Here is a 13419-nt window from a genome sequence, read left to right as displayed (position 1 = left end):
TGGAAATCTGATGAATTGTCCAGCCCTACTTGGTGTTCTCACGCGGACTCTGACGACGTTAACCGTGGTTCCGTAGGAGTGCATCCGAGCTCTGGGTCGGAACAAACCGCACACTCCCTTCCGAGCCAGCAAGCTGACCCAAGTGCTTCGGGACTCCTTCATCGGGGAGAACTCTCGGACGTGCATGGTAAGACCCGTCTAGATTCGCGGGATCGGGACACGCCGCCTCTGACTCAGGGGGCTGTTGTCCCTCCTCTGCAGATTGCCACCATCTCTCCCGGCATGGCGTCCTGCGAAAACACCTTGAACACGCTCCGATACGCCAACAGGTGAGGCATTCTGCACGTGGTTAGCGAGTGGCGGCGGTAAGGTGTGTCCTCTCTGTGCTTCCAGGGTGAAGGAGTTTGGGATCAGTCCTTCAGACATTCCCTTCTCGCACAGCGGTGGACGTGCGGAGCTCTCTCCGACTTACGAGTAAGAACACTGAGCAACTTCCTGTGACATCACTTCCTGTCCTGTTCCACTGCTACTTTCTGGCTACCATTTCCGTCACACTTCCACTTCCTGTCTGGTGCCTTCGCGATAACACTACTTAGTTCCACTTCCTGTCACTTGTCTTGCTGCTACTTCCTGTCCAACCTAATCATACTTCCACTTCCTGTCTGGTGCCTTTGCGATAACACTACTTAGTTCCACTTCCTGTCCCATCTCACTGCTACTTCCTGTCATGAATCGGTGCTACTGCTTGTCGTGTTGCTACTTCCTGTCCAACCTAATCACACTTCCACTTCCTGTCTGGTGCCTTTGCAATAACACTACTTAGTTCCACTTCCTGTCCCATCTCACTGCTACTTCCTGTCCAACCTAATCACACTTCCACTTCCTGTCTGGTGCCTTTGCGATAACACTACTTAGTTCCACTTCCTGTCCTATCTCACTGCTACTTCCTGTCATGTATCAGTGCTACTACTTGTCTTGCTGCTACTTCCTGTCCAACCTAATCACACTTCCTGTCTGGTGCCTTTGCGATAACACTACTTAGTTCCACTTCCTGTCCCATCTCACTGTTACTTCCTGTCATGTATCAGTGCTATTACTTGTCTTGCTGCTACTTCCTGTCCAACCTAATCACACTTCCACTTCCTGTCTGGTGCCTTTGCGATAACACTACTTAGTTCCACTTCCTGTCCCATCTCACTGTTACTTCCTGTCATGTATCAGTGCTACTACTTGTCTTGTTGCTACTTCCTGTCCAACCTAATCACACTTCCTGTCTGGTGCCTTTGCGATAACACTACGTAGTTCCACTTCCTGTCCCATCTCACTGCTACTTCCTGTCATATATCAGTGCTACTTGTCTTGTTGCTACTTCCTGTCCAACCTATACACACTTCCTGTCTGGTGCCTTTGCGATAACACTACTTAGTTCCACTTCCTGTCCCATCTCACTGCTACTTCCTGTCATGTATCAGTGCTATTACTTGTCTTACCACGTTGGACGTTCACGCTCGCCCACTTTGTCTGGCCAGCGTCAAGGAGCTGTCGGTGGAGCCGGCGGCCGTGGTGGACGTTCATCTGGAAGGACACGCCAACCAGCTGGAGGTCCTGGAGGCCCAATGGGGCGTGGGGAGTTCTCCGCAGAGAGACGACCTGAAGCTGCTCTGCGAGCAGAACGTGGGTCAAGAAGGCGGGTCCTGGGGTCCAAGGGACGACACTTGATGTAACGCCACGCGTGTTTTTTGTGGGGTGCGCAGGAAGAGGAGGTTTCCCCGCAGCTCTTCACCTTCCATGAAGCCGTCTCGCAGCTGGTGGAGATGGAGGAGCAGGTTCTGGAGGACCACAGGGCCGTCTTCCAGGTAAGGACCTATGGAGTGACATTACTGCCAAACACACACACACGTTTCACTCACGCCCAAAAAATCATTCTTTTTTAATTAAAAAATACATTTTGCAAGTAAAAAAATAAAAAATAAAGTTTTCATAATTACTAAAACAATTCGGAAGCCAAAAAAAATTTTCAAGTAAAAAAAAAAATATTTTTTTAATTTCTGCATTAAAGAAATTATTCACATGTAGAGAAACAATTCTCAAATCTTTTTTTCTTCAAAAAAAAGAATATTCGCGAGTAAAAAAAAAAGTTCTTCAATTGAAAATATTATTCGCTAATAAACAATTGTATCAGATTAAAACATTTGCATGTAAAAAAAAAAGATTTGCAAGAAGAAAAAAAAAGAACATTTTCTTCAATTAAAAAAACAATTAATATGTGAAACAAAATTCTGCAAGTAAAAAAAACTATTTAAGTAAAAACATTTTTTCTGCTTTAAAAAAATATTCACAAGTAAGGAAACAATTTTCTTTCGTTAAAAAAAAATGGTTCGCAAGTAAAAAAAAAATGTTTAATTAAAAAAGTTTTTTTGCAAAAAATGTATTTTTATTTTTTTAATAATTACTAAAACAATTCGTAAGTAAAAAAAAATTTGCAAGTAAAAAAAAAATGCAAGTAAAATTACATTTCTGCATTAAAAAAAGTATTCACATGTAGAGAAACAATTCTCAAATCTATTTTTCTTCAACAAAATTAATATTCGCAATTTAAAAAAATGTTCTTCTTCAATTAAAAATATTATTTGCTAATAAACAATTTTATCAGATTAAAACATTTGCATGTAAAAAAAAAAAACGTATCTGAAGGTAAAAAAAAAACGATTTGCAAGAGAAATATAAAACATTTTCTTCAATTAAAAAAACAATTCATACGTAAAGCAAAATTCTGCAGGTAAAAAAAACTATTTTTAAGTAAAATCTATTTTCTGCAATAAAAAATTATTCACAAGTAAATAAAATATTGTCTTTAGTTAAAAAAACGATTTGCAAGTAAAAAAAAATGTTGTTCCTCAATTAAAAATATTATTCGCTAATAAACAATTTTATCAGATTAAAACATTTGCATGTAAAAAAAAACGTATCTGCAGGTAAAAAAACGATTTGCAAGAAAAAAAAGAACATTTTCTTCAATTAAAAAAAATAATTCATACGTGAAACAAAATTCTGCAGGTAAAAAAAAATATTTTTAAGTAAAAACGTTTTTACTGCTTTAAAAAAAGTATTCACAAGTAAGGAAACAATTTTCTTTCGTTAAAAAAATGGTTAGCAAGTAAAAAAAAAGTTTGTTTAATTAAAAAATAAATTTTGCAAGAAAAAAAATAAAAAATGTTTTCATAATTACTAAAACAATTCGTAAGTTACAAAAAAATTGCAAGTAAAAAATAATTGCAAGTAAAATAAAATTTCTGCACTAAAAAAATTATTCACATGTAGAGAAACAATTCTCAAATCTATTTTTCTTCCAAAAAATTAATATTCGCAAGAAGAAAAAAAAAGTGTTCCTCAATTAAAAATATTATTCGCTAATAAACAATTTTATCAGATTAAAACATTTGCATGTAAAAAAAAACGTATCTGCAGGTAAAAAAACGATTTGCAAGAAAAAAAAGAACATTTTCTTCAATTAAAAAAAGAATTCATACGTGAAGCAAAATTCTGCAGGTAAAAAAAACTATTTTTAAGTAAAAATGTTTTTTCTGCTTTAAAAAAATTATTCACAAGTAAGGAAACAATTTTCTTTCGTTAAAAAAATGGTTCGCAAGTAAAAAAAAAGTTTGTTTAATTAAAAAATAAATTTTGCAAGAAAAAAAATAAAAAATGTTTTCATAATTACTAAAACAATTCGTAAGTTACAAAAAAATTGCAAGTAAAAAAAAATTGCAAGTAAAATAAAATTTCTGCACTAAAAAAATGACTCACATGTAGAGAAACAATTCTCAAATCTATTTTTCTTCAAAAAAATTTATATTCGCAAGTAAAAAAAAATGGTGTTCCTCAATTAAAAATATTTGCTAATAAACAATTTTATCAGATTAAAACATTTGCATGTAAAAAAAAACCCCGTATCTGCAGGTATAAAACGATTTGCAAGAAAAAAAAGAACATTTTCTTCAATTAAAAAAACAATTCATACGTGAAACAAAATTCTGCAAGTAAAAAAAACTATTTTAAGTAAAAAAAACTTTTTCTGCTTTAAAAGAATTATTCACAAGTAAGGAAACTATTTTCTTTCGTTAAAAAAATGGTTCGCAAGTAAAAAAAAAAAAGTTTTTTTAATTTAAAACTAAATTTTGCAATAAATTATCTTTTTAAATTACAAATGTTTTCATAATTACTAAAACAGTTCGTAAGCTAAAAAAAATTTGCAAGTAAAAAAAAAAAATTGCAAGAAAAATTAAATTTCTGCATTGTAGAGAAACAATTCTCAAATCTATTTTTCTTCAAAAAAAATGATATTAGCAAGTAAACAAAATGTTGTTCTTCAATTAAATATATTATTCGCTAATAAACAATTTTATCAGATTAAAACATTTGCATGTAAAAAAAACATTAAAGTTAAAGTTAAAGTTAAAGTACCAATGATTGTCACACACACACTAGGTGTGGCGAGATTATTCTCTGCATTTGACCCATCACCCTTGATCACCCCCTGGGAGGTGAGGGGAGCAGTGGGCAGCAGCGGTGGCCGCGCCCGGGAATCATTTTGGTGATTTAACCCCCAATTCCAACCCTTGATGCTGAGTGCCAAGCAGGGAGGTAATGGGTCCCATTTTTTATAGTCTTTGGTATGACTCGGCCGGGATTTGAACTCACAACCTACCGATCTCAGGGCGGACACTCTAACCACTAGGCCACTGAGTAGGTAAATGCAGGCAAAAAACGATTTGCAAGAAAAAAAAAGAAAATTTTCTTCAATTAAAAAAACAATACGTGAAACAAAATTCTGCAAGTAAAAAAAATATTTTAGAGTAACAAAAAAATTCTGCATTAAAAAATTATTCATAAGGAAACAATTTTCTTTTATTAAAAAATGGTTCGCAAGTAAATAAACTATTTTCTTCAGTTAAAAAAATGATTTGCAAGTAAAAAAAATACTCTTTTTTTTCAATTAAAAACGATTCACAATTTAAAGTTTTTCTTCAATTAAAAAAAACATTCACAAGTACAAACCCCTTTTTTTTTCCAATTAAAAAACAACTCACAAGTTAAAACAATACATAGTTTTCAATTAAAAAAAAGGAAAAAACTTTTTTTTCCTATTAAAAACAATTCACAAGTAAAAGAAAACATTTTCAATTAACAAACGATTCTTAAGTATAAAAGCAATTTTCTTCAAGTCAAAACTTTTGGCAGTAAAATTCCACCCTGCGCGATTCACACACCTGCATTTAGAGCACCCATAATTCGCACTCTACGACATGTTATTTGCGCATGGTGCCGACCGCCAAAAATAAGGGGAAACAAGCTCAACCTGTAAGCTAACTTGTAAGTGTTTTTTGACTTTTTTTTACTTGCGGATCATTTTTTGGAATTGATTACTTGCGAAACATTGGGCGTGAGTACAAATATTTTTTTGTGTGTTTGTGGAGTTTTGTCGGTAATTTCACTCCAAAAAGGAGGCTTTTATCGGTATGACCGGTTTGCACTTCAGGAGTCCATTCGCTGCCTGGAGGACGAGAAGGTCCTGCTGGAAATGACGGAGGAGGTGGACTACGACGTGGAGTCCTACGCCACGCAGCTGGAACAGATTCTGGACCAGAAGATCGACATCCTGACCGAACTGAGAGGTAAATGGGGGGGGGGGAAAAGCGTCTTCTTTCCGTGCGTGTGTTTGTTTGAGCGTCTGGAGCTGTTGTCTTGCAGACAAGGTCAAGTCCTTCCGCTGCACGCTGCAGGAGGAGGAGCAAGCGAGCAAACAAATCACCCCCAAGAGGCCTCGTGCACTTTAGACACACCAAAGACCCAAAGGAAGGCCACGACCTCGCCCAGATTTAAGAGCTCCAGTCCTCTGTGCGTGGTGTCGTCAACACCTCATTGCTGGGCATCGTCCTCCGTGTTTGACTTATTCTTTGTTTTTCCCCACTAACCGGAGTACTGGATTTGTACGTTAAAACTGCGTTGAACATATCGGTGGAAAACATGAGCTGCCAACAAGGAAAAGGGGGAAAGCAAATACAGTGGGACCTCGATTTACCAACTCGATTGGTTCTGGAACAGGGTTTGTAAATGGAAAAGTTTGTATAGTGAAGCAGAGTTCTCCAAAAGAAACGATGTAAATATGATTAATGGGTTCCAAAAGTCCATATTTTAGTGACGGTTTGTACACTTTGAACTAGGGTTGTACGGTATACCGGTACTAGTATAGTACCGCGATACTAATTAATCATATTCAGTACTATACTGCCTCTTAAAAATACCGGTACTCCCCCCATCCTTTTTTTTTAACGGGCATGACAGCGCGTCGTCGACACGTGGCGACATTGCTGGTTTTACGAGCAGAGGAGCATGTTTGGCAGCGCACACACACACAGAGTACTTACAAGCAGACACAGTGTGTAGACAGAAAAGGGAGAATGGACGCATTCTGGTGTAAAAAGTCAAGATAAAGGTGAAGTTATAACACTGAAACACCCTCAGGAAGACATGCGGCTAACATCCATCCTCAGTGTTTTAGCTACTTCGAAATCACTAATCCTGGCCTCCATGGCGACAAATAAAGAAAGTTTCTTACAAGTAGCATTATCACTGGAGGACGAGGAATAGCTCTAAACATGCTTCACTACACACTGTAGGAGGATACAATAGCTCATTAATGTAAACAATTGGATCTACACCTGACATCCACTGTAATGATACCAAGTACAATAGTCGATACTACTATGATTACATTGGTATTTTTTAGCGTCACAAAATATTTTTTCCTTTATTTAAAATTCATATTATGTTTATAAAGTCAGTAAATACGTCCCCTGGACACATGAGGACTCTGACTATGACCAATGTATGATCCTGTAACTACTTGGTATCACATCGATACCGAAATGTGTGGTATCATCCAAAACTAATGTAAAGTATCAAAGGAGAGAAGAATAAGTGATTATTAAATTTTAACAGAAGTGTTAAAACAGAAAATAAGCAGATATTAACAGTAAATGAACAAGTAGATTAATAATATTGTTTTACAGTTTGTTCCTCATAAAGTGTACAAAATAATAGGTGTATAAATGACACAATATGTTACTGCATACGACTAATTAGGAGTCGTTGTTTGTTTACTTACTACTAAAAGACAAGTTGTCTATTTTATTTAAGGACTAAATGACAATAATAAACATATGATTTTTTTGTTAAAATAAAGCTTATAATGCCATTTTTTATGGTTCCCTATATTTAGAAAAATATCAAAATATATTTTGGTACCGGTACCAAAATATTGGGATCGGGACAACCCTACTTTGGACAAAACATAAAGTGCTTTACACGACTGAGTATCAAACTAACATAACAAAGGAGTAATGAATCCACTTTCTATTTATTAACAAACCTAAACAACAAGCTAAACTGTGCCCTTTGGTGCCTTCACAGACAATCAGAAATCACAAAAATCCTTCAATCTAACAAGAATATTGCTACAACAATAAACATTTAAATGAGTAATACCCACTTAAATCAACATCGGCAGAGGAGGAGCGGACAGAGGCGGAGAACAGGGGGCGGGGCCTTAAAAAGGTGCCGCTGAACAGCTCTTCTCGCCGCTGTGAAATAAGTCTGCTTTGGCATATTTTTCCAGAAAAGTTCGGTCTCATCACAATTACTGTATTTTTCAGACTATAGAGCGCGCCAGCATATAAGCCGCACCCACTAAATTTTAGAAGAAAAAAAATATGTTTATATACAGGTAAAAGCCAGTAAATTAGAATATTTTGAAAAACTTGATTTATTTCAGTAATTGCATTCAAAAGGTGTAACTTGTACATTATATTTATTCATTGCACACAGACTGATGCATTCAAATGTTTATTTCATTTAATTTTGATGATTTGAAGTGGCAACAAATGAAAATCCAAAATTCCGTGTGTCACAAAATTAGAATATTACTTAAGGCTAATACAAAAAAGGGATTTTTAGAAATGTTGGCCAACTGAAAAGTATGAAAATGAAAAATATGAGCATGTACAATACTCAATACTTGGTTGGAGCTCCTTTTGCCTCAATTACTGCGTTAATGCGGCGTGGCATGGAGTCGATGAGTTTCTGGCACTGCTCAGGTGTTATGAGAGCCCAGGTTGCTCTGATAGTGGCCTTCAACTCTTCTGCGTTTTTGGGTCTGGCATTCTGCATCTTCCTTTTCACAATACCCCACAGATTTTCTATGGGGCTAAGGTCAGGGGAGTTGGCGGGCCAATTTAGAACAGAAATACCATGGTCCGTAAACCAGGCACGGGTAGATTTTGCGCTGTGTGCAGGCGCCAAGTCCTGTTGGAACTTGAAATCTCCATCTCCATAGAGCAGGTCAGCAGCAGGAAGCATGAAGTGCTCTAAAACTTGCTGGTAGACGGCTGCGTTGACCCTGGATCTCAGGAAACAGAGTGGACCGACACCAGCAGATGACATGGCTCCCCAAACCATCACCCAACCATGCAAATTTTGCATTTCCTTTGGAAATCGAGGTCCCAGAGTCTGGAGGAAGACAGGAGAGGCACAGGATCCACGTTGCCTGAAGTCTAGTGTAAAGTTTCCACCATCAGTGATGGTTTGGGGTGCCATGTCATCTGCTGGTGTCGGTCCACTCTGTTTCCTGAGATCCAGGGTCAACGCAGCCGTCTACCAGCAAGTTTTAGAGCACTTCATGCTTCCTGCTGCTGACCTGCTCTATGGAGATGGAGATTTCAAGTTCCAACAGGACTTGGCGCCTGCACACAGCGCAAAATCTACCCGTGCCTGGTTTACGGACCATGGTATTTCTGTTCTAAATTGGCCCGCCAACTCCCCTGACCTTAGCCCCATAGAAAATCTGTGGGGTATTGTGAAAAGGAAGATGCAGAATGCCAGACCCAAAAACACAGAAGAGTTGAAGGCCACTATCAGAGCAACCTGGGCTCTCATAACACCTGAGCAGTGCCAGAAACTCATCGACTCCATGCCACGCCGCATTAACGCAGTAATTGAGGCAAAAGGAGCTCCAACCAAGTATTGAGTATTGTACATGCTCATATTTTTCATTTTCATACTTTTCAGTTGGCCAACATTTCTAAAAATCCCTTTTTTGTATTAGCCTTAAGTAATATTCTAATTTTGTGACACACGGAATTTTGGATTTTCATTTGTTGCCACTTCAAATCATCAAAATTAAATGAAATAAACATTTGAATGCATCAGTCTGTGTGCAATGAATAAATATAATGTACAAGTTACACCTTTTGAATGCAATTACTGAAATAAATCAACTTTTTCAAAATATTCTAATTTACTGGCTTTTACCTGTATAAGCCGCAGATATATACGTTGTGAAATGAGTTATTTACGCAGACGCATTTTGGAAACGTTTATTTACACACCGTAATTGTTTCCATACGATGTCCGTAACACGGCAGTAAAACGGCTGATCAAACAAAACAGAAGTCATCGTCCATGAACCCGCTAGCTGCAAAAGCTAGCTCTCCAATCAGCTAAACAGACTCAATAACTCCACGGTGACGTTACGAAACTGAAACAATACAAAAAGTAAGTTGTAAGTTACTGCGATGAGGTGGCGACTTGTCCAGGGTGTACCCCGCCTTCCGCCCGATTGTAGCTGAGATAGGCTCCAGCGCCCCCCGCGACCCCAAAGGGAATAAGCGGTAGAAAATGGATGGATGGATGGAAGTTGTAAGTTAATAATACTAACACAGACACTCGTTGACGTGTTAGCATATTAGCTAATGCCAACATTAGCATAGCGCGTACAAACATGCATGAAAACACTCCTACAGACATCACACATGGGACGATTTAGTAAGTAAGAATTGTTTTAGTTATATTGTAAAACTTACAAACTTTGCTTGGAGTGATAAATCAAGAATCCACACGGGTAGGAACGCTATGGACGGATAGAATAAAGACAAAAAAGAAGTCTGAACAGCAAACTCGTCCAAAAGATGGCGCCATAGCACAAACAATAACACACCTTTTTAGTGTATTTGCTTCTTGTTGTTTTTTAACTATTTACATTAGGAAGAAAAATCCATAAATTAGCTGCACCGTTTTAAGAGGCCGCAGGGTTCAAAGCATAGGGAAGAAGTAGCGGCTTACAGTCCGGGATTTACGGTAGAACGCCAATTCTTCCATACTTGCGAGCACCGTTATTGTACTCCTTGCTAATAGTATTTATTTTATTTATTTATTTTAACTCCACGACGATTTCCTCTTTCTTTCCACGCCGGTCTGTTGTCTTTTTGGGACTCATATTGAGTTAGCAAAATGGGCAAAACTTGTCAAAATGTGGGGAAAAAAACCCACAGCGACATGGAGGGCTCCGCCTCCCCAAAGCTGCTGCGCCCTGCTTTTTGCCTGCAGGCGCATGTCAAAAGGAAAGGACGGAGCGTCGGTACACAGAGACAAGGTTCGCACACGGAGCTCGCAAGGTCCGTAAATCGAGGTTTTACTGTATTTCAACGTTAGCATGTTTTTTGTTTTTTTTAAATGTCATTCTTAGCCGTGTATCCTAACGATGTCTTGGACCAGCAGTCGTTTACACCCTCCTCCTGTATTGTATCGGCTCGGCTCACTGGGAAGACTAGAAACAACACCCGGTCAATAGTGAGTAGAGACTACCGGGACTACTCGGTACCAGGCAGTAAAAAAAAAAAGGGTGTATTTATGTATGCGACGTGAAGTTTTTTTTAGTCACTTTTATAACGACGCGTGCAGGGGAGGGACATTAAGTTGAAGTGATTTACAAAAACAACAAGGTAAGAGCCAGAAAAGAGCCACTGTGTTTAATTTATATTGTCCGTCATTGGTGAGCTTCGAGCTCGCACTGCATCTATTGGCCACTGGGGGTCGCTGTAATCAAACATTTTCACACAGTCCAATAAAATGTCATTTGCTATAATAAAAAAAGAAACTTGGCTTAAATGTGGATGACTTACTGCACATTTCATTTCATTATGTATATACGCAAAAATAAAATTTTCTTGCAATTAAAAATTATTCACAAGTTAAAAAAGTTATTCTTCAATTAACAAAACGATTCACAAGTACAAAAAACTATTTTTTCCAATTAGAAAAACGATTAACAAGTACAAAAAACTTTTTTTTCACAATTAAAAAACGATTCACAAGTTCAAAAAAACTTTTTTTCAATGAAAAACGATTCACAAGTACAACATTTTTTTTCTTCAATTAAAAAAACGATTCACAAGTAAAAAAAAAAAAAGATTTTTCTCAATTAAAACCGATTCACAAGTTTAAAAAGTTTTTCTTCAGTTAAAAAAATTATTCACAACAAAAAAACATATTTTTTTTCCAATTAAAAAACGATTTACAAGTTCCAAAAAAGTTTGTCTTCAAATAAAAAAACAATTCACAAGTACAAAAAGTTTTTGTTTTCCAATTAAAAAACGATTCACTAGTTAAAAATGTTTTTCTTCAATTAAAAAACGATTCACAATTACAAAAAAACTTGTTTTCCAATTAAGAAAAATTCACAAGTTAAAAACAACAAATTGAATAAAAAACCATTCACAAGTTTAAAAAAAGTTTTTCTTCAATTAAAAAACGATTCACAAGTATAAAAAGTTGTTGTTTTCCAATTGAAAAACGATTCACAAGTTTAAAAAAAAAACATTTTTTTCAATTAAAAACAAAGTTATTCTTCAATTAACAAAACGATTCACGAGTACAAAAAACTATTTTTTCCAATTAGAAAAACGATTAACAAGTACAAAAAACTTTTTTTTCACAATTAAAAAAACGATTCACAAGTTCAAAAAAACTTTTTTCAATTAAAAAAACGATTCACAAGAAAAAAAAAAAGATTTTCTCAATTAAAACCGAAAGTTTTTCTTCAGTTAACAACAAAAAACATATTTTTTTCCCAATTAAAAAACGATTTACAAGTTCCAAAAACTTGGTTTTCATTTAAAAACGATTTACAAGTTAAAAAAAAGTTTGTCTTCAAATAAAAAAACAATTCACAAGTACAAAAAGTTTTTGTTTTCCAATTAAAAAACGATTCACAAGTTAAAAATGTTTTTCTTCAATTAAAAAACGATTCACAATTACAAAAAACTTGTTTTCCAATTAAGAAAAATTCACAAGTTAAAAACAACAAATTGAATAAAAAACAATTCACAAGTTTTAAAAAAGTTTTTCTTCAATTAAAAAACGATTCACAAGTACAAAAAGTTGTTGTTTTCCAATTGAAAAACGATTCACAAGTTTAAAAAAAACCCATTTTTTTCAATTAAAAACAAAAAGTTATTCTTCAATTAACAAAACGATTCACGAGTACAAAAAACTATTTTTTCCAATTAGAAAAACGATTAACAAGTACAAAAAACTTTTTTTTCACAATTAAAAAACGATTCACAAGTACAAAAGGTTTTTCTTCAATTAAAAAAACGATTCACAAGAAAAAAAAGAAGAAGATTTTTCTCAATTAAAACCGATTCACAAGTTTAAATTTTTTTTCTTCAGTTAAAAAGGGGTAAAACATATTTTTTCCCCAATTAACAAACGATTTACAAGTTCCAAAAACTTGGTTTTCATTTAAAAACGATTTACAAGTTAAAAAAAAGTTTGTCTTCAAATAAAAAAACAATTCACAAGTACAAAAAGTTTTTGTTTTCCAATTAAAAAACGATTCACTAGTTAAAAATGTTTTTCTTCAATTAAAAAACGATTCACAATTACAAATAACTTTTTTTTCCAATTTAAAAAAAAATTCACAAGTTAAAAAAAACAAATTCAATAAAAAACTATTCACAAGTACAAAAAGTGTTTGTTTTCCAATTGAAAAACGATTCACAAGTTTTAAAAAAACATTTTTTTCAATTAAAAATAATTCACAGGTTTAGAAAGTTATTTTTCAATTAAAAAAACGATTCACAAGTAAAAAAAAAAAAAAAAGATTTTCTCAATTAAAACCGATTCACAAGTTTAAAAAGTTTTTCTTCAATTAAAAAAATGATTCACAAGTACAAACATTTTTTTTTCCAATTAAAAAACGATTTACAAGTTTAAAAAGTTGACTTAATGCACATTTTAATTTCTTTAAACCGTGATTCACGAGTAAAAAAAAACCCTTTTTTTTTCTATTAAAAACGATTCACAAGCTTAAAGTTTTTTTTCAATTAAAAATCGATTCACAAGTCAAAAAACATTTTTTCCCAATTAGAAAAACGATTCACAAGTACAAAAAAACTTATTTTTCAATAAAAAATGATTCACAAGTTTTAAAAAAGTTTGTCTTCAAATAAAAAAACAATTCACAAGTACAAAAAGTTTTCCTTCAATTAAAAAACAATTCACAAGTAAAACAAAAAAAGA

General features: G+C 34.9%; 2 protein-coding genes across 2 annotated transcripts in view; one reads left to right on the top strand and one right to left on the bottom strand.

Annotated features, from left to right (window-relative positions):
• LOC133610209 (kinesin-like protein KIF2A) overlaps window positions 1–7808 on the top strand; it is a 49009-nt gene extending 41201 nt beyond the window's left edge. Inside the window, exons 15-21 of the mRNA XM_061966322.2 lie at window positions 77–187; window positions 262–329; window positions 394–474; window positions 1530–1674; window positions 1755–1856; window positions 5540–5675; window positions 5752–7808. Coding sequence (XP_061822306.1) covers window positions 77–187; window positions 262–329; window positions 394–474; window positions 1530–1674; window positions 1755–1856; window positions 5540–5675; window positions 5752–5837 — 729 coding nt within the window. The 3' untranslated portion in view covers window positions 5838–7808. The remainder of the gene's footprint in view (window positions 1–76; window positions 188–261; window positions 330–393; window positions 475–1529; window positions 1675–1754; window positions 1857–5539; window positions 5676–5751) is intronic.
• Window positions 1669–13419, bottom strand: part of LOC133610208 (membrane-associated phosphatidylinositol transfer protein 2-like) — a 178890-nt gene continuing 167139 nt past the window's right edge. The window contains exon 26 of the mRNA XM_061966320.2: window positions 1669–1880. The gene's annotated coding sequence lies outside the window, so the exon portion shown is untranslated. The remainder of the gene's footprint in view (window positions 1881–13419) is intronic.

This window comes from Nerophis lumbriciformis, linkage group LG11 (genome assembly GCF_033978685.3).
Source record: "Nerophis lumbriciformis linkage group LG11, RoL_Nlum_v2.1, whole genome shotgun sequence".
Lineage (NCBI taxonomy): Eukaryota > Metazoa > Chordata > Actinopteri > Syngnathiformes > Syngnathidae > Nerophis > Nerophis lumbriciformis.
This window is presented reverse-complemented; position numbering and strand designations above follow the sequence as displayed.